Here is a 21,581-nt window from a genome sequence, read left to right on the forward strand (position 1 = left end):
AATACGGCCTCAGGGAAATTAAATCTGCTCAAAGTTTGTGTTTTGTTTGTTTTTTTTTAATTTTGAGTATCTTCTGTCATCTTTTGCAATGCGTTAGGTCAAGCCACATGAAATTGCAGTTTTTATGTCAAAAATATCTGAAGTTTATATCTGGTTCAACTTAAATTAACTGTTATGATGAAATCTCACTTCAGAGATATTGAATGTGCCCAAGTAGTTTGTAAAGGAAATGGCCCCCTGTCCAGCACTGTGTTAGCAGAGCTGGTACATTCTCTGAAACAGCCTGGGGCTTTGGCATCCGAAAGACTTGGCCTTTTCCAAAGAGAAAGGTGCGCCTATGCACATGTCCACCTGTTCATGTGTTCAGAGAGATGAGCAGGGAGGGAGCGGAGTGTGCCTGGCTAGCAGAGACATGTACCCGGCTCCACACCCGGGGACCTGTGCCCTCCTGGATCCTGAGGTGTGGAGGGTTATACCTGGAGCACGGAAGCAGGGGCTGGAGTGAGGGGCTCCTTTGCCTTGGCTCCATGTTCGAGTTGCCTGATGCCCAGAGCCTGCCCTGCACCTCAGGGCAGCCCCAGGTGCTCAGCGTACACCCAGAGCTGAGCAGCGTGGGGTTAAATCACCAAGGGCTTACCCGCCAGGCTCAGGGTAACCTTGTGTGCTAACATGACTGGGAGCCCTAAGCATTCATGCTGGATGGTGTTCCAGGGGCCTTCACATTCCAGGAAGCCCCCTCTGCCTGCAGGGAGGAGGACCAGCTGGAGGCTGGAAGGAGTAGTCTGGGCTGAGCAGCCGGGGGAGAGGGGGGGAGAGGAGCCTCTCCCAGAGGCTTCAGGGAGACCTGGGAGGAGCTGCGGTGCCGCCCAGGTGTCTGATCTGGCAGAGCTCTGCCACCTTTGAGAGGCTCCTCCCAAGTGTCCAGTACGTTGTGCCCTTCCTGTGTTACCTGGCAGGGAACATTTATGGAACATTCAGAACACTGAGAAGGCGTCTTTTTCTGAGGACACGTGTAGGTATGGAGCAATCTGTCGGGGTGAGAAGCAACCCACTTGGGGAAATTTTAGGCATCTGGAAGGGAAGAGCCTTCCATTTGGAATCCACAGTAAAAGCCAGCCTGGCCTTCCCAGGTGGTGCAGTGGTAAAGAATCTGCCTGCAGTGCAGGAGCTGAGGGAGACCCAGGTTCAATCCCTGGCTCAGGAAGATCTCCTGGAGGAGGAAATGGCAACCCACTCCAGTATTCTTGTCTGGAGAATCCCATGGACAGAGGAGCCTGGCAGGCTACAGCCCATGGGGTCCCAAAACAGTCAGACACGATTTAATGACTAAACAACATTCTAAAATACATCTTGATAGTAAAAACAACAGGCCCTTGGCTTGTAAACCATATCATAGTCTGAAATTTATTCTACACTGATGGTGAGCCAGTTGTTTTCAGGTCATCACAGTAGAATTTATTTCTAATTTGATATAAAAATACTAACTTACTTAAAAGTGAAAGTGAAAGTCGCTCAGTCATGTCCAACTCTTTACAACCCCATGGACTACACAGTCCATGGAATTCTCCAGGCCACAGTACTAGAGTGGGTAGCCGTTCCCTTCTCCATGGGATCTTCCCAACCCAGGGATCAAACCCAGGTCTTCCACATTGCAGGTGGATTCTTTACCAGGTGAGCTATCAGGGAAGCCCAGCTTACTTTAAAGCATTATTTTTACTTTAGATCTGTTTTAAGTGTGCTGATTCTTATTTTGAAAGTGGATCCTCTCAAATAGTTTTGTGTTGTTCCTCAAGGGAAAAAGATAATTATGAACATTAAAGATTGTTAATTATTACTAATGAACAGTATAAAAGTGGACTGTAAAGATCTTGTTAGAAAAATGATTTGTATTTGATTGTTGTTCAGTCGCTTAGTTGTGTCCAACTCTGTGTGACCCTATGGACTGTAGCCTACCACAGTTCTCTGTCTATGGGATTCTCCAGGCAAGAATACTGGACTGGGTTGCCATGCCCTCCTCCAGGGGATCTTCCCAACCCAGGGATTGAACCCAGGTCTCCTGAGTCTCATGCGTTTTCAGGCAGATTCTTTACCACTGAGACACCTGGGAAGCCCATTTATCCATATTTATTCTGGATATTCAGAGATTGGAATTCACATTGCCAGTTACGGCCACAAAAATTAAAAAATAAAAAAAATTGCTTTAAAGATGACTTGAAAAAATAATTTAAAAAATAAAGTACCAGCAAGCTACACATTTTGCTCTAAAAGTGGGGAAAACAAAAACAGAAAACCCCAGAATACCACTCATGAGCCTGACTTGTTCAGGTTGAGGAAAGAAATCAATCTTCAGTGTTCAGGCCTCAAGCGATAATATCACAGCTACTTCAACTGGACAAAGAAACCCTCTATCACTCTTGAAAGAGTCAAGTATGCACAAGGAGCTAATAAAATACTACAGTTCTCACACGCGCTTGTGAAATGCCAGTGTTAACATAAGCGTGATTTGTGTGAGGTAACAAATGCAAAACATGCTGAACGTGTAATAACCATGCTTTTCTCTTTTTATATAAACAGACATTCTCCTCCCACCCAGGTAAAATGGTACACCCCCACTACAAAGCTTAGCAAGAGCCCAGGGGAATTTCATTCCAGATGTTTGAGGCATATACAGCAAACGCATGCTTTTAAGAAGTGCCAAACTTTGGGACTCACTTCTAACTGTCTGCTAACTGACATAACTGCTCTCAGCTCCCAACAGCCAGTCTTAGCATAATACATAAAGTAATCAGCTGGGTGCTCCTGTGGTTAAGACTTGGAGCTTCCAATGCAGAGGCCATGGGTTCCATCCCTAATCAGGGAACTAAGATCTCACATGCTGTGTGGTGCAGTCAAAATATAAATTAAATTAGTTAAAAATTAATATATAAATAATATTTTATCTATAAACAATATATAGATATAATAATTAATAAAATAAAAATAAAGCAAGTTAAAAATGTTCCCAAACCTGAAAAAAAAAAAGGAAAGAAAAAAATAAGCCCTGACTCTGCATTTATAAATAGTTCAAATTTGTTACAGCAAACACCAAAGACACAGCAAAATTCCACAGTCACATTGGAACTTGATTGTATCAAGTGCTATTTGAAATGGGAATTATTCATAAGGGTAGGGATATTTCTGTACCACAGAAATTTAGATTGTTAGGATATTTAAAGGGTTTCAGCTCCATACATGTTCCCATAATGTCTAGAATTTAATTACATAAAAAAGTATAGAGAAAAGTTAAATAAAGTCAAATTTATTTTTCATTAATTTTACCATTCCACAAATAAGGAAAAATGATACTAATCATAGATAAAATGACACGTGTTCATTTTTTTAGAAATTGACACAATACCAGAGTTTGTTTTTAATCTGACTTTTAATTAATGAAAGCTGAATTTGGTCTATGTGCTTAACAAGAAGTATCTAATAAACATTTTTAGGTTTTCTCCTTTAGTTCCAGAACATTAGACTCCTTGTGATATTTATTAATCTTGGACACCAGGAAAAATCAGGACATTTATTTTAAGGTTATTATTTTACATTTCAACTTTCCATTTCAGATTTCATAAACTGTAACTCTTCAAATTCTCAAAAATATATATCACATCTCTTGATGAATCATAATCCTATAATAAAGATTCTTCATTAAAATTCAGCTTTAATTTATTTCCAGCAGATGAAATATATACTTTTTATATAAATATTTCCATTTAAAATTAAGAATTTTGGCACAGAGTCCTAAGCTTGTAGTCTTCAAATTGTGTCTACATTGCTTTCCACCAATCAACCTGGGAGAGTTTGGGGAAGAAAGCATGCTCTTTTTACACTTGTACCTTGTGTGTTTAACCCTTCCCTCTGCCTCATGCTTAACAATCCAGCAGTACTCAAGATTTTAGAACATGAGAAAAAAGGGTAGAAGATTTACTTCTCCGCGTCAGTGAGGGTAGAAGAAAGCTAAGCCTGAGAATTTCTAAGTACCGGATCTTTTCGTTTAATTTATCCTTGTTTTTCCAGCAATTATATGTGGTCACTTGTATCCTTTGCTATGTCTCCAAGAGCGAGACACAGCAAATGTCTCTCCAATGTGAATCTATCGAGAGTGGCTTCATTTCATATCTAAACCCCAGAAATTTCAAGTCTTGTTCAAGTCAACTTTTTATAGAAAGGTTTTTCAGGGGAAAATGACAGGCCAATAAAATCTACAGTCTGAGCGATTCCAATATGAATCTGTAATGGTTATGTTCCATTTCTAGTCTTTCTGCTGTACTTTTAAAAAGTACTCAGACGAGTAGAATTCACTTTTATATGAAGAATTTGAGCTACTCCTTTCTTGACAGGGGAGAGGTAACAAATTAGACTAGTGCAAAAAAAAAAAAAAAAATAGAACTCCCACATTCTCCAAAGTGCGTCCTGTGTGAAATTCAAAACCCAAATCCCCACCAGTTTGTTAAGGGTCGGAATATCATTTATGTCAACCTTTATCCTTGTCTGCTTGGAGCCTCTGTCCTGGATTCAAAGTTCTAGAATGTTCTACAGAAAAATCCTAAAGCAGGTGGTCGCAGATGGGCGTGACAGGGGATCTCCTGCACCGTCCCCCAAGTATTGCACAAAACCCGCCAGCCAGCTGCAAGCAGGCACTGTCCTGTCACCCCTCACCCAGCACGAGGCCAAGTCCCATCCCACGCTGGCCCTGAGTCTGTCATACAGTGTAAGCTGGTTCCACCCACACCTTCCACATTTCTCTTGGTACCATTTAAACACGACGGGGAGATGGAATCTGTACATCGCCCACAAACACAGTAGAATGAGGAACACATTAAAAACCAGCCAACTCTCACAACTTCAGAGGACCTACAATCTGGCAGCCAGGCCTCGTCCGCCCAGGTGTTCTGGCTGTTGGCGTCCTCAGGAATCTCTGCTCCATGCTGTGATCAGGAAACACCCCACCATCCGGAGCTGATGACCTGGCCCCCATCCTGTGGAAGCTGCCCTGGACGCCGTGGAAAGGTGTTCTGAGTATTTTTAGTGCCATTCACTGAAAAACTAATTACAGATATACATATTTTTTCATAAATAAAATCTGAGGCATATATGTATATATTAAAACTTTCACCACCAACAAGGGTGTGTTAAAAATTTCAAGTTCTGTCCTTCAAGTTCAATAAAGGCACAACTGTTTTTTGTGTGTGGTTTTTTTTTTTTTTTTTCCTCTCTCTTTAGGCTTGCAAAGAACACAATTGCCAGCAACAAGTCATCAAAGACACTATAGAGGACTTTTCTTTGACTTTCTTCTTCCTGGGGTGACCATTTGCCCCATGGATCACTGGCCACTGGCATGATTTCTACCTAAGGACAGTATTTAAATGCATAGAGGGTTTAAGTGGATTCCGTTGCTGTGTCTGGTTGCTAGGTAACACGCCACAGCTGGGCGGGGCCGTTCCCCCCAGGTCTGCTTTGGCCATTTCCATTAAGGCTTCTCGCTCCCAAATCGACCCTTCCGGTTTCCAGGTTCCGAGGCCCTTCGGACCAGCCTGGGGGGCGGCTTGGGTCGGATGCCTTCGTGGACACGGTCACCCCGCACGGAGCCAAAGTGGCCTTTGGAGAGGAGGGGCTGGCAGAGCACACCCGGGGTCTGGGGGCACCCCTCTTTACTGTGGGCAGCTGGGGAGCTGCGGGGTTGATCCTGCCTGGAATCCATGTCCACCTCGTTCTTCCACTCCATTTTATAGGCCTGGGGGGCTTTCTTCGAGAACTGTTCTGGCAAGAAGCGCCTGGCCCGAGGCTGCAGGTTGAGCACCGTGGTCCCCGCCTCCAGGTCGGAGTCGCTGCTGTTGCCACCTGCCAGGGAGCAAAAGAAAGACAGCGTGGGCAGGCATTTTAGGGAGAAGATGATACAACCAACTGCTCCAGCACCTGCTTGGCCCTCCCTGGGGCTCTGGGGGTCATGCAGGAAGGCCAGAGGACTCACCCTGACTCCAGCTGAGTCCTGGGCCTGTGCATAAGCTCTGTGAACGTCTGTGTCCACAAGTGTGCACACTTACTATTTCTAAAGAGCTTCTGATGTACCAGCCGCTGTACTGAGCACTTTCAAATGCATTAACCTATGGAATCCTCACAATCACCCACTTTACAGATGAAGTAACTAAGGTTCAAGAGATGTTAGTAAGGAATGAATGAGTGTGCGTATGCACTAAGTTGTGTCCTACTCTTTGTGACCCCATGGACTGTAGCCCGCCAGGCTCCTTTGTCCATGGGATTCTCCAGGCAAGAATACTGGAGTGGGTTGCCATTTCCTTTTCCAGGGGATCTTCCCAACCCAGGGATCGAACTTGTGTCTCTGAGTCTCCTGCTTTGGCAGGCGGATTTTTTAACCACTGAGCCTCCTGCCGGATGTCAAACAGACCATTTGGCAGCAGTTGCTGGCCCACTTGCCCCATCCAAATGGTCCTGGACTGCTCAGCTCAATGTCTGGCACACAGTAGACAGATCAATAATTAGCTGCTATTATGCAGATTCTTGTCCTGATCTACAATCTCATGCGCAGGTTTATTTCCTTTATATTTTCATAAAATGGTCAAAACACCAGTATGGCTTGAAAGCTACATAAAGATTACCATCAAATAAACAGATATTAGCCTTCATGTCAAAGCTTTAATAATGAGGCCTGGAAGTCAATTATATGGTTGCCTTTATGAAAATATATTAAAATTATGAACATTTGAATTAGAAATATAGTAAGAATTAAAGAATTAAATGTAAACCTTTGAAGATGGACAACTTTCTATTTACCTGTTCACCAATCATACGGTGACAATAGTTGCTTTTGCTATGTCAGGCAGAATCATTATGGGATAAAACTAAATTATGTACAGCGTGCACCGAACTCGATTCCAAAAGGATGCAACACTAATAAAGGTCACCATGTTCTTATGTTTGCAAATGACCGAACTCATTGTCTTTAATGAAGAAAACATGGAAAAGTTTTCCATTTTATAAGCATTGATAAATAAGTTTAAAGTCTTTTTGCTCCAACTGCCTTCATTACCTGAATTAGAAACATTCTTTTTCTTCTGTAGCTTTTCTGGAAGCTTTGTATTTTTGGGTAAGGATAAATATCGGGAGGTTGAAGTGGAAGCCTGTCAAAAAAATAGTAGAAAACCTTATTTAGGTGTCACACCATTTATTGTACATTAGTTTACAATTCTACAGCAAATCTTGGTGTTAAAAATTAAAACCTTAGTTCTCGATTCCAAAACTACTGGGTGAGGAACTGTAAGGATGGGGAATAAAGTTCCAAGTGATAATCATGTGATTTAAAATGTAGAAAGCCTCTTTTAAAATATCACAGAAATCAGTACTATTAAGGAAAACAGAAATAAACTGGGACCCTTAGGAAAAGGATATGAAAACCTCTGGCTTTTCTTAAAGAAAAGCTACAGAAACATTCACTTATAAGAGCATTACTAAAAAAAGACTTAGAACCTACATGTATAAGGAGGAAGATATATGAAAAATGTAGCATGTTTAAGTTGTATTCACTTTAATAAATCTTGAAAATGATCAAATTAAAAATATCACTATAGCTAACTTGGCTGGCATTTCCAATGCCACAGCCTCTAGTGTCTTTAAATTGTTTTCTTATGTTTTCTGTTAATTTCTACTGGAGTTTAGTTGCTTTACAATGTTGTTGTTGGTTTCTTCTGTACAACAAAGTGTGCAACAAAGTCGTATGTATACATACATCCCCTCTTCTTTAGATTTCCTTCCCTCTAGTTTCTTTAACTTTTAACTGATGCTGCCACATTTCACACATAAAATGTAACACTGTGCAGACATAACCATTTTGATCTCTAACAGTGCAATACAGATCATTATCAACAATGAGATGCAGTGCCTGCTATATTCAATCACAATATACTTTTTAAACAATCATTTACTTTTGGCTAGTCTGGGTCTTCGTTGCTGCTTGTGGGGTTTCTCTCGCTGCAGAGAGCAAGGACTGCTCTCTGCAGCAGTGCCTGGGCTTCCCTTGCTCCTGAGCACAGGCTCTAGAGCGCTCAGGCTCAGTGGTTGAGGCTCACGGGCTTAGCTGCTCCGTGGCACCTGGAATCTTCCCAGGCCAGGGATCGAACCTGTGTCCCCTGCATTGGCAGGTGGGTTCTTAGCCACTGTGCCACCAGGGAAGGCCCAGAATAGCCTTTGAAAGTCGCTTCCTTATCTAGGACAGGGTCCTGGACCAAGTGGAGTGCTGAGCACACAGCGTCTGAAACTCTCCCGACACAGACACAGGGCCTTCTGGAAGTTTCCACTCAGGCTGACTGGCTCACCTTCAGGCTGCAGCCTCTCCCTGGAAAGAACAACGGTGACTCCCCAAATGAAGTCTGACCCCTGCATTCAGTTTAATGCTGCACACTGCCTGAGCCTTCCCCATCTTCCCAGACCTCCCTCCTCAGCCCTTTCTGGCTTATTTTGTCCACAGCACGTATCGCCTCTAACCTAACAATTTCCTTATTCAGTCCGTTCCTGGTGGCCTTCTCCCCCCTAGAATGTGAATTCCACCTGGGAAGGGAGCTTTATAGTTTTGTTCACCAGCGTATTCCAAGTGCCCGGACAGCGTCTGAAACAGGACAGGTGTTTCAGGAACATCTGGAAAGGTGTTACCACGGGCTCCCTCCCAGGATTCCCGTGGGCCAGCCCCCCACAGCCCTGTCCTGTCACCAGCTCCCCGGGGACGGCTGCGGGCTCTGCTGATGGAGCCTCCCGCCTCCCAGAGGCATGAAGCCGCTTACCCGGTGCTCCCGGTTCAAGCTGCTGTCCTTCCGAATGCTCTCCCGGAGGCTGTGCCGCCGGCGGATCAGGATCTCCTTGGCCTGCCTCTCACTTGTGTCCGCCGTCAGATTGTGTCGGTTGTAGGACAAGGTCTGAAATGAAGACACCGGTGACATTTTACTAAAACGCCGATCACTGCCCGGAAGTTCCAGCGCTTCACGACACTTCTTTGGCTTTGCACCTTGGAGGGATATTTAACGATGAACATACAGAGGTGGGGGAATAGAAGTTAACACTCTTTCAAATTTTGTTAACATTCAAAGGTTATTAATATTCATGAATTTTGAAAGAATTCATGTTCTATCAAATCTCAAATTTGGTAACAAGTTTGGGTAACAATGGCTGCAATTGCAGGTTGTGTTGTTATGTGTTGTTGTTACTCGCTCAGTCATTGCCAACCCTTTGTGACCCTCTGGACTGAAGCCCACCAGGCTCCTCTGTCCATGGGGATTGTCCAGGCAAGACTACTGGAGCTGCTTGCCGTTTCCTTCTCCAGGGGGTCTTCCCAACCCAGGCGTCACACTCATGTCCCTCATATCTCCTGCATGGGCAGGTGGATTCTTTATTACTGCCTCACCTCGGAAGCCCCACATATATTCAATACCTGTGTTTGATTGTGGAGAAGGCAACGGCACCCCACTCCAGTACCCCTGCCTGGAAACTCCCATGGACGGAGGAGCCTGGTGGGCTGCAGTCCATGGGGTTGCGACTGAGCAACTTCACTTTCACTTTCCACTTTGATGTATTGGAGAAGGAAATGGCAACCCACTCCAGTGTTCTTGCCTGGAAAATCCCAGGGACAGGGGAGCCTGGTGGGCTGCCGTCTATGGGGTCGGTCACACAGAGTCGGACACGACTGACGTGACTTAGCAGCAGCAGCAGCAGTGTTTGATTGAACCAAATAAAATTCTCTACTTATGGGGGGGAAAAAAAACTCATGTTTTAGTAAAAGTCAGCTAATACTTTTCATTGAAAAGTATGATCTTTATAAATCGGAAAATGACTGAATTCATCAAGCATCTTTGACTTCTTTGCAGTACCTTATATGTATTTACTCATCAGTAGCGGCTGGGAAGAAAAAAGTCATACATTCTCTATTGATAGTAAGCACTGGTAGGAAACCAACCACTTTGGGCCACTTGGTGGTGCTATGACCCTCTAATTAAGAGCGTTTCTTTTCAAATTGAGAAAAGTGGCTGTCTCCACCAGCAATAATCACATCCTAATATTTGAAGCCATACAACTTATAAAGTAGGGCTGTCCAGGGTATACATTTTTAGTTCTATAAGCTATCAGTCAGTTCAGTCGCTCAGTCACGTCCAACTCTTCGCAACCCCATGGACCACAGCACGCCAGGCCTCCCTGTCCATCAGCAACTCCCAGAGTTTACTCAAACTCATGTACACTGAGTAGGTGATGCCATCCAACCATCTCATCCTCTGTTGTCCCCTTTTCCTCCTGCCTTCAATCTTTCTCAGCATCAGAGTCTTCTCCAGTGAGTCAGCTCTTCACATCAGGTGGCCAAAGTACTGGAGTTTCAGCTTCAGCATTAGTCCTTCCAATGAATATTCAGGACTGATTTCCTTTAGAATGGACTGGTTGGATCTGCTTGCAGTCCAAGGGACTCTCAAGAGTCTTCTCCAACACCACAGTTCAAAATAATTAATTCTTTGGCGCTCAACTTTATAGTCCAGCTTTCACATCCATACATGACTACTGGAAAAACCATAGCCTTGACTATACGGACCTTTGTTGGCAAAGTAATGTCTCTGTTTTTTAATATGCTGTCTAGGTTGGTCAGAACGTTTCTTCCAAGGAGTAAGCATCTTTTAATGTCATGGCTGCAGTCACCATCTGCAGTGATTTTGGAGCCCCCAAAAATAAAGTCTGCCACTGTTTCCACTGTTTCCCCATCTATTTGCCATGAAGTGATGGGACCAGATGCCATGATCTTAGATTTCTAAATGCTGAGCTTTAAGCCAAATTTTTCACTCTCCTCTTTCACTTTCATCAAGAAGCTCTTTAGTTCTTCTTCACTTTCTGCCATAAGGGTGGTGTCATCTGCATATCTGAGGTTATTGATATTTCTCCAAGCAATCTTGATTCCAGCTTGTGCTTCATCCAGCCCAGCGTTTCTCATGATGTACTCTGCATAGAAGTTAAATAAGCAGGGTGACAGTATACAGCCTTGGCGTACTCCTTTCCCGATTTGGAACCAGTCTGTTGTTCCATGTCCAGGTCTAACTATTGCTTCCTGAATCTGCACACAGATTTCTCAAGAGGCAGGTCAGGTAGTCTGGTATTCCCATCTCTTGAAGAATTTTCCACAGTTTGTTGTGATCCACACAGTGAAAGCCTTTGGCATAGTCAATAAAGCAGAAGTAGATGGTTTTTTTGGAACTCTCTTGCTTTTTCAGTGATCCAGCAGATGTTGGCAATTTGATCTCTGGTTCCTCTGCCTTTTCTAAATCCAGCTTGAATGTCAGGAAGTTCACAGTTCATGTACTGTTGAAGCCTGGCTTGGAGAAGTATAGCTATAAGCTGTATAGAATTCCATTTCCTAAAATAAACTTTAGTCAGTAATTAAGTTCATTTTCTGATATAATTAATGCGTACTTCTTGGGAACAGTCTTATCCCCAGAACTGTATCAGACCTGGGCTTCCCAGGTGACTCAGTGGTAAAGAATCCACCTGCTAATACAGGAGACAAGGGTTTGATTCCTGGGTCGGGAATATTCCCTAGAGAAGGAAATGGCAACCTGCTCCAGTGTTCTTGCCTGGGAAATCCCATGGACAGAGCAGCCTGGCAGGCTACAGTCCATGGGGTCGCAAAGAGTTGGGCACAACATAGTGACTAAACAATGTATCAGATCTAGTAGAGATAAACAGAAGTACCACAGAACCACACTCATTTCCTGCCTTGAGGAATCTGCTATCTAGTCGAGCATGTAAAACTAACAAAATAATATGAAATTGTGAAAAGAAATGCTAAAATGATATGATATGTAGGAGCTCTAAGTGATAGCCCATTCAAAGACAGGCCGGGGAATAATTTAGAGGGTGTTGAGGAAACCTTAAAAATAGGAGAATATGGATCAGCTGACAGGAAGGAGTGGGGCATTTCAAGTGGAAAGGCGAAAGACAGCAACACAGTCTCAGGAAGGAATCCAGACCCATAGCTCTGTGGCTGATGGGTAGGTGTGTGAGGGGTGGGTGGAAACACGGCTGGTTAAAGGGGAACCTGAATACAGATCCCAAAGACTGAAAGAATAGTTAAGCCTGGAAGCCACAACTGTTTTGTCTTATTTTAAATAGAAAGATGCTTTATTAAAAGGGGCTTTTAAGGGACATCTCTGGTGGTCCAATGGTTAAGATTTCGCTTCCCAATCCAAGGGGTGTAGGTTCAGCCCCTGGTTGAGGAACTAAGATTCCCATATGCCTCCAGGCCCAAAAGCCAGAACATAAACAACAGAAACAATATTGAATTCAACAACAACTGAAAAAACATTTTCTATAAATAAAAAGAACTTTTACAAAAGAGTGGCTGCTACTGCTGCTGCTAAGTCGCTTCAGTCGTGTCCGACTCTGTGCGACCCCATAGACGGTAGCCTACCAGGCTCCCCCGTCCCTGGGATTCTCCAGGCAAGAACACTGGAGTGGACTGCCATTTCCTTCTCCAATGCATGAAAGTGAAAAGTGAAAGTGAAGTCCCTCAGTCATGTCCTACTCTTAGCAACCCCATGGACTGCAGCCCACCAGGCTCCTCCGTCCAGGGGATTTTCCAGGCAAGATACTGGAGTGGGGTGCCATTGCCTTCTCCGAGAAAAGAGTGGAGTCGCCATGATGTCAGATGGAATGGGATGGGCTGTGAGGTCAGCTAAGAAGCTCCAGAAAAGCCCTTGATGTGAGTGACCGGGATCCCTGACAAGCACTGCGTTGGTGTACCAGGTCACCTCATTGTGCCCCAGTTTCTTCATCCATAAAATGGAGACAATAGCAACACCACTTGCTAGAGAATGAAGAGTTAAGACACACAACACACAGAAATGGGGGCTGGCAAATGGCACACACCAAGTGTTGGCTGTATCACTAGCAAACTATGAGAATGAGGCTCTGTGATGGAAATGGGTTGAAAGAAGTGGCTCAGAAGATATAGCAAAAGAAGAAATGGTTGCACTTTACAAGCAATGAAGAAGCTTAAATACATTTTGAAAAGTCTTCTAAGTGATAAAGCTATTTCATTCAAAAAGTTTAAAGAGAAATCAATTAACTTTCTTCACCATTGGATAACACATGTTTTTATCTCCAGGTCTTTGGTAGCAGAACTCTTACCTCCCTGGGATTCCAGCCTCCAGCCTTTGACCAAGGTGTCTGGGAGGAGAGCTGTATGCTAACGGGACAGGCCCCTGGGGGGCAGGGGGGTCTGAGGGAAGGAAGTGCCTGGTGTGGGACCTGCAGAGGCTGGCACGATGGTGGCAACAGCCCCTGTAACTGAACAGCGTCCAATCTGCAGCTACATTTTTAACCAAAGGCAAGTATGTGCGTGCTCAGTCACTCAGTCGTGTCCAACTCTTTGCAACCCCATGGACTATAGCCCCGCAGGCTCCTCTGCCCATGGGATTCTCCATGCAAGAATATTGGAACGGGTTGCCATTTCCTCCTCCAAAGGCAAGGACATATTTTGCTAAATAAATTATTCTTACTCGCTGACGGATCTGATAGAGATTTCTTGACAATATTTCTCGGATTTCATCCATTTCACCAGGTGTGAGCTTCCTTACTTTTTCTTCACGACAGTCACTGTGAACATTTAGGAAAAAATATTTTACTATTCAACAAGTATTAAATTCATCTATGTTTTTTCTATCATCATTTGAGAAGAAGAAACTTAATGAATAAAACTTAGGAATTATTTAGTAGTTTAAAATAATGTTTAAAATCTAAAACATTTATTTCAGTGTCAAAATCATTCACATAAGTTTAATCATGCACAAGTTTTTTCAGCCTGTTCATGCAACTATTTAAACAGGAAAGACGAGAGTAGCTTGCAATGCTATCACTTTATTATTTCTAATGCTCCATAAATAAAGTAGCATAAGATTGTTATATTCCCACAAAACTTAATTAGCTGAATTTTACTATTATGGCTCTATTTTTTAAAATACCTCATTAGAAATATTTACAAAGACACCATTTATACTATGTATGTCCATACAGTTGGTCCTCTTTATTCAAGGAGTCCATATTTGCAAATTCACTGACTTGCTACAGTTTATTTATAAACACATTACCATTACTCAGGGTACTGTCTCAGTCATTCTCAGACACTTGCAAAGTGAATAAAAATTTGAATTATTGGGCATGCAGGTTTCCAAATGAGGCGAAATATGTCAACCCTGTGCCTCTTAGTCTCCGTGCTCATGCTGTTAAAAAAAAAATGTCCTTTTCATCATGTGGAATGTTCTTCACATTTTTATGCTTTTTATTGGTGATCCTGTTGTTTTAAATGGTTCCCAAGTATAGTTCTGAAGTGCTGTCTAGGGTTCCTAAGTGCAAGGAGTTCCTAAGTTTTTCATTCTACTTTTTTAAAGGATATTTTAGCAGGATATGGAATTCTAGGTTCAGTTACATTTTTCCAGAATTTTGAAGCTACCAATAGTGTCTGCTGGTTTTATCGAAAAATCAGTGGTCAGGTTTTTCCTCTTTTGAAGAAAATAGGTCTCTTTTTTCCCCTCTGAGTATGTTTAAGTTTTCTCTTTGTATTTCTGACTTTCAGCAGTTTTATGAACCTGTATCTGCATTTGGTTCTCTCCTTATCTAATCTGCTTGAGGCTGTCAGAATTCATGTCTTTTGTCTGTTTGGGGAGATCCTCAGTAAATATTACTTAAGACATTGTTTCTACCAGTTTCACTCTCATCTCCTTCTGGAGCTTTTCAGTATATATGAATGTAGCCCATATATTTCTCACTTTCTTTTTCATCTTTTTTTTTTTTTTTCATACTGTTTTTCATTCTGGTCTTTCCTTCTGTCCTATCTTTCAATTAATTCCTTTTCTCTTCAACTTTATCTAGTCTGCTTTGATAGCTGTCAGATGAGATCCTAAATTTAGTTACTTTATTTTCAGCTCAAATACTTCACTTTGGTCTTTTTTGTTTCTATAATCTCCATGACAATGCCCAAAGTGTCAATGCCATTTCCTTTCCTGAAACATGTTTTTATTTCTATGTTAAAGTCCCTGTCTGACAGTTCAATGATCTGAATCCCTTTTGTGTCGACTATTATTTTATATTTTGTTGACTGTTTCTCAGTGTTTTCAGTCACATTCCCTGTCTACTCATATGCTTGGTTATTTTGGATTGAGTATTAGACATATATAAAACAATCATGGGGATACTTTAATGCTCTTTACAATCTTATTTTCTTCCAGAGAACATTTAAACTTACTTCTCTTGAGCAGCTGAGATAGAGGCAATCTCAGTCTCTGATGATTTAAACAGTCAAGAATTGAGATAATTCTAGGCTGGGCCTCTTTCCCTTGAGGGTTAAGGTGCAGGATTTCGAAGTAAAAACCTATAGCTGAGTACATACAAATGGTCCTCCTTCTTGGTAGGTTCTGAATTCTAATTTTATTCTTTAAGACCAATTAGTCTGTCAAAAACCCTGTTTTAGCTTTTTAGACTCTTAAGACACGTTCTCCAAATTCCAGACAGAAAATAGCAATAAACGCCAGTTCTATCCTCTTGAACTTCCCTCTTTTTTGACTTCTAGCCAAGAAATTCCTCACTGTATGGATACTGTCCAGCTTTCAGCAGATATTTAAAATATATTTTGTCCTTTTCCTCTGGTTTTCTCAGTAGTTTGGTCTGGACTCAGTTCATTATTGCCAGAAATATGATGCCTTACTGCCTCTCTTTTTCGCTTCTATCCTCCTCCAAAGAAAACACTTCAGAAGAGGTGGAATACTGAACATGGCAGTCATTCACCCATGTAAATGATATGCAACTATCCATCAATTTTTGCTACCCACTTCCCTAACCCTAAACCTTTGCCTTTACTCCACTTTAGACTGGCTTTAAGATGAACTGTGAACAGAGGTAAAGCTGAGATTTCCTTCTTCTATGACCACGAAGTCAATGACTCCCTTTTGAGAAGCTGGATAGTTGAATTATTTTGTGCTGCACCCACAAAAAGAACAGTGCCTAAGAAAGATCATAAATGGTAAACCTGGAGTAAACTTCAGGGAGCAAGTATACCCCCATTTTCTACTCGAAGAAACTCAATCTCAGGGAAACAGATGGACCCGCTTAAGGTCACACAGTGAGTTATTTGCAGAGCTGGGACTATAAATCAGTCATTCTGCTCAATCACCGCTATTTCCAGTGCAATATAATGTCTTTATTTCTGAGTCATCCTGACCACTACTACTTTTTACTCTGGATTGTGTAAACTACAATAATTTTTATAGGGGACTATCATCCTAGTGAAAATCACAGTTTTTATGGTTGGGTGTGATTTGGAGTTTCTTTCATTTCAACCCTTCCATAGCTAGCATTTTAATTCAGGTGACACTTTGCTGAAACGAGCTTCAAGCTCATCAATGAAAGAAGAAATCATCGTAACCTGAAATTTGTCATGTAGAGGAGGAATGATGCTTCCGTGATAAACTCATTGGCTAATTTGCTGACAGTATCTATTATTCTGCTATGGATTTGCTAGAAGTGTTTAAGTCACTTTACATCCTGGATATTCATCTTCTCGTTTTTAAAATTAGGGAGACAGACTAGGTCAATGCATCGCAATACTGGATTCCTTATTATAAACTTCTATAAGTTTACATATATTTTTATTAGAATATAATTGTTTTACAATGTTGTGTTAGTTTCTGCTGCACAACATCATGAATCAGCTATATGTGTGCATATATCCCCTCCCTCTTGGACCTCCCTCTCACCCGCCTCATATCCCACTCCTCTAGGTCATCACAGAGCACCGAGCTGAGCTCCCCGTGCTATCCAGCAGCTTCCCGCCAGCTATCTATTTCATACATATAAGTCAGAGCTACTCTCTCAATTCATCCCACCCTCTCCTGCCCCCTCTGTAGTCACAAGTCCATTCTCTATGTTGGCATCTCTGTTCCTGCCCTGCAAATAGATTTATCAGTACTATTTTTCTAGATTCCATATATACAGGCTAATATGTGATATTTGTTTTTCTCTAACTTAACTTCATTCTGTATGACAGGCTCTAGGTTCATACACATCACTTATATATAAAAAACCTATACCTAAGCCTCAACACCAGAGATCCTGATTTTATTGGTCTGGGTGGGGCCCAGGCATGTGTGTTATTTAAATGCTCCTACAGTATTTCCAATGCACAGCCTGTGTTGAGTACCTCTGCACGAGATTGCCACTACATGTTCTTTCCAAGCCTTAAATTATGACTCTGTGAATAATCCATGAGGAAATAGCTATGTAATTACATGCATCTTTATAACTGCAAATCATAACACACCTTAAACTATTCCATTTCAAAATGCTTGCTAAAGAGGCTTTACTTTCAGAACACACTGAACTGTCCAAAGGAAATACAATAAATACATAATCATCCTAAACATGACCAGGTACTTTCTGACTGGTCCATTCTATGATAACATGGTGTGACAGGACAAGACATGACATAATATAAAATAAAGGACACACTTCCAGGTTTTCACATTTTAACCAGTAGCTCTTTCTGCTGTGAGGTCTTAAGGACTCATGTTAGGACATAAGTCAAATTTCTTATTATTGCTGGTTTCACAAAACTATAAATACTACTTAGCAATAAGTTGCTCAGAATCTTGGTCGAGTCCGACTCTCTGCAACCTCATGGACTGTAGCCCACTGGGCTTCTATGTCCATGGGATTTTCCAGGCAAGAATACTGGAGTGGTTTGCCATTTCCTCCTCCAGGGGATCTTCCTGACTCAGGGATTGAACCTGTTTCTCTTGCACTGGCAGGTAGGTTCTTTTACCACTGAGGTACTCAGGAAGCCACACTAACTTCTATTTTCAAAATAGGACTTACTTTAAAGATGCAAAAGAAGGAACAGTGCTTATCATCCCAGTTTCTGCCATCTCGATGGCATGTTTTATTTCAAGCTTTTTGTATAAAGATACAATGCTTGACTTGGGTTGGTTCTCCCGAATCAAAAGCTTCCGCAGGTACTTGTCATCAAACTTCTTAAACCTGGAAATAACCAAAATCAAAACTTCAATTAATTAACATGACACTGATTAAGGAAAAAAATCTGTTTTTACCAATAAAATAATTTCCACTACTCCCAGGCGAAAAACATAGTAGCAGTATTTAGTTAGTCTGAACATTGTATTTATTTTTATAGGTGCATACCTGAATATATAGAGACCACATATTAGTATATGTTTGTTTTAACCATACAAAGAACATTTAAAGAACCTGCCAGCCAATGCAGGAGACGCAGGAGACATCAGCTTGATCCCTGGATCAGAGAAGATCCCCTGGAAAAGGGGATGCCCTTCTCCAGTATTTTTGCCTGGAGAATTCCACGAACAGAGGAACCTGACGGGCTACAGCCCATGGGTTCACAAAGAGCAGGACATGACTGAGTGACTAACACTTTCACTTTTCATGCCCAAGACTCCCAAATGTGTGTCTCTGGCTCCGACTTCTCTCCCAAACCCCAGAAATGAGTATCCAGACCCCTGCTCAACTTCTCCACTGGGACATCTCAAACTTGGCATGCTCTAATGGATCTTCTCCCAAGTCATCCCCATTTCAGTTAGTGACCACTCCATTTGGTCAAAAACCCTGATGTCATCTCTGATTCTTTGCCTTCTCTCATATTCCACATTATGGCCTGAACTGTGTTCCCCCCAAAATCCATATGTTACAGTCCTGGCCCCCAGGACCTCAGAATGTGACCATATTTGTAGACAGCTGATTAAGTTAAAGTGAGGTCATTAAGTGGGCCTGAATCCAATATGACCGGTGTGTGCATTGTAAGAGGAAATTCAGACACAGACATGTAAAGAGAGAAGACGGTGTGAAGGAGCAGGAAAAATAAGGACATCCACAAGCCAAGAAAGGATGCCTGGAGCAGACCTTTCCCTCTCAGTTCCAAAGGAACCAGTTTCACTGACATCTTGTTCTTGGACTTCCAGCCCCTAGAACTATGAGAAAATAAACTCCTATTTAAGGCACGAACATGTGGCACTTGGTGACAGCAGCTCTGGGAAACGAATACCCTACCTCCACTCTATCAACAACTGCTGTTGGTCCCACCATTACAATACAAACAAAAGCTAATCATTCTCCTGCCATTGCCCTGGGCCCAGCAGTGCGTGCTAAGTCGCGTTAGTCATGTCCAACTCTGTGCAACCACATGGACTGCAGCCCCCCAGGCTCCTCTGTCCGTGGAATTCTCCAGGCAAGAATACTGGAGTGGGCTGCCATGCCCTCCTCCAGGGGACCTTCCCAGCCCGGGGATGGAACCCACGTCTCCTCTGTCTCCTGCATTGGCAGGCGGGTTCTTTACCACTAGCACCACCTGAGCATTACCATGTCTCAATGGGTTATTGCAACAGGCACCAAATTGGTTTTCCTGCTTCTGCCACTGCGTTTCTATAGCCTATCCTTGATGCAAACCAGCTGCTGCTGCTAAGTCGCTTCAGCCGTATCCAACTCTTTGCAACCCCATGGATTGTGGCCCACTAGGCTCTTCTGTCCATGGGGATACTCCAGGCAAGAATACTGGAGTGGGTTGTCATGCCCTTCCCCAGGGGATCTTCCCAAGCTAGAGAGAGAACCAGTGTCTCTTACGTCTCCTGCACTGGCAAACAGGTTCTTTACCATTAATGCCACAGGGATCCCATTAAAGTGAAATCAAGGACTTCCCTGGTGGCCCAGTGGTTGAGAATCCACCTGCCAATGCAGGGGATATGGGTTCGATCCCTGGCCAGAAAAGGTCCCACATGCTAAGCCTGCGCACTGCAAGTAGTGCTTGGGCACTACTGAGCCCAAGCATTGCAACTATGGAAACTGAAGGCCGTGCACCTAGATCTCGTGCTCTGCAACAAGACAGGCCACCACGGCGAGAGGCTCACACACCAGCTGGAGAGTGGCACCTACTCGTTGCAAGTAGAGAAAGCCCACACAGCAATGAAGACCCACCACTTGGAGCTGCCTGCCTCAGGCTGTGATGCTCTAACTCAGGTCCAGCCTCTCTGAGGCCGCCCCTGTCCCAGAAACATGCCAGCCCTGCTCCTACCTTGGGGTCTCTGCACTTACTACTCCTTCATTCAGGAACAGTCTTCCCCAAATACCCGCAGGGCTTGTTCTCAGACCTCTTCTAAGTCTTTTCTTGAAGGTCATTTTCTCACAAGAGCCTTTCCTATCTACCCCACTAGAACTGCACTCCAGAACTTGCTCTTCTTCTTCCCAGACACATTTTCTGGTTTTCCTGTCTTACCAGTGTCCAGGACACTGCCAGGTGTTTTGTAAGCTTAGAGGCAGACCGGTGCTGTTCCTCCCTGGACCCACACCCTGTAACAGATCAGGTTACTTGGTGATGCCCTTCCACCATGGCTGAGGTGACCTGCTCAGTCCTGCCTCCTGCCACTGAGATCAATAATGTCAACCTGCTTTGGTCAATGGGCAGTTAGGAGACACGAGGTTGAGAGCAGAGGCTGTGAATAGGCTTGCTCACTGGAGCTCGCTTCTTATGCTGACACATGGCATGAGAGGGATGTACATGGAGTGACTCCTTGGTCCCAGGACAAAGGTGAATGTCCCATGGAGCAGAGTTAAGTGACCCCACTTACATCAGAGAAGGGCAGCCAGGATCAGCTGATGACCCACTGATGCTCTGAAGCTGGAGCAAGACATGGCCAGATGAGCTGACTCTCTGCCTCCTAACTTAAGTACTTTATTTCCTTTTTCTGATGCAAAAAGTCAATGTATTTCATTTTATTTTTTCCTATCAAAAATAATACATTTTCTTAAGCAACATCATAGATTCTGAAGACATTTGTGCAGCATGTTCATGTGATGATAGAAGATGAATGCTTTCTGCATATGTCACCCTGAATTTGGTTCTTTGTGAAATATTGATTAATTTTTCCCCTTTGCTTTTGAGGGATTTTTATTCTTTATTTTTAATTGGCGTATAATTGCTTCACAATGCTGTGTTAGTTTCTGCTGTACAACAACGTGAATCAGCTATAACAAGTGACTGTTCCTGTAAGCAGTCGAATATTGAGTTGGTTTGTGTATAACGATTATGCCAATATTCAAGTGAATCAGGACGCTGCTGCTGCTGCTGCTGCTGCTGCTGCTAAATCACTTCAGTCGTGTCCGACTCTGTGTGACCCCATAGATGGCAGCCCACCAGGCTCCCCCGTCCCTGGGGTTCTCCAGGCAAGAACACTGGAGTGGGTTGCCATTTCCTTCGCCAGTGCATGAAAGTGAAAAGTGAAAGGGAAGTTGCTCAGTCGTGTCCGACTCCTTGCGACCCCATGGACCGCAGCCTACCAGGCTCCCCTGTCCATGAGATTTTCCAGGCAAGAGTACTGGAGTGGGGTGCCATCGCCTTCTCCGAATCAGGATGCACTAAATATTTTATGAGAAAAAAATCAGTGTGTTACAGTGATCACTATAAGTCCAAGGTGGTTTATAGGCACACCTGT

At 43.1% G+C, this 21,581-nt stretch overlaps 1 protein-coding gene across 1 annotated transcript in view; it reads right to left on the reverse strand.

Moving 5' to 3' along the window:
• Positions 1–5,512: 5,512 nt before the first annotated feature.
• SLC9A2 (solute carrier family 9 member A2) overlaps positions 5,513–21,581 on the reverse strand; it is an 88,384-nt gene continuing 72,315 nt past the window's right edge. The window contains exons 8-12 of the mRNA XM_068971477.1: positions 17,944–18,105; positions 13,578–13,674; positions 8,835–8,966; positions 7,091–7,181; positions 5,513–5,883 (exon numbers count right to left, since the gene is read on the reverse strand). Coding sequence (XP_068827578.1) covers positions 5,513–5,883; positions 7,091–7,181; positions 8,835–8,966; positions 13,578–13,674; positions 17,944–18,105 — 853 coding nt within the window. The remainder of the gene's footprint in view (positions 5,884–7,090; positions 7,182–8,834; positions 8,967–13,577; positions 13,675–17,943; positions 18,106–21,581) is intronic.

The sequence above is a fragment of the Capricornis sumatraensis genome, chromosome 1, assembly GCF_032405125.1.
Source record: "Capricornis sumatraensis isolate serow.1 chromosome 1, serow.2, whole genome shotgun sequence".
Lineage (NCBI taxonomy): Eukaryota > Metazoa > Chordata > Mammalia > Artiodactyla > Bovidae > Capricornis > Capricornis sumatraensis.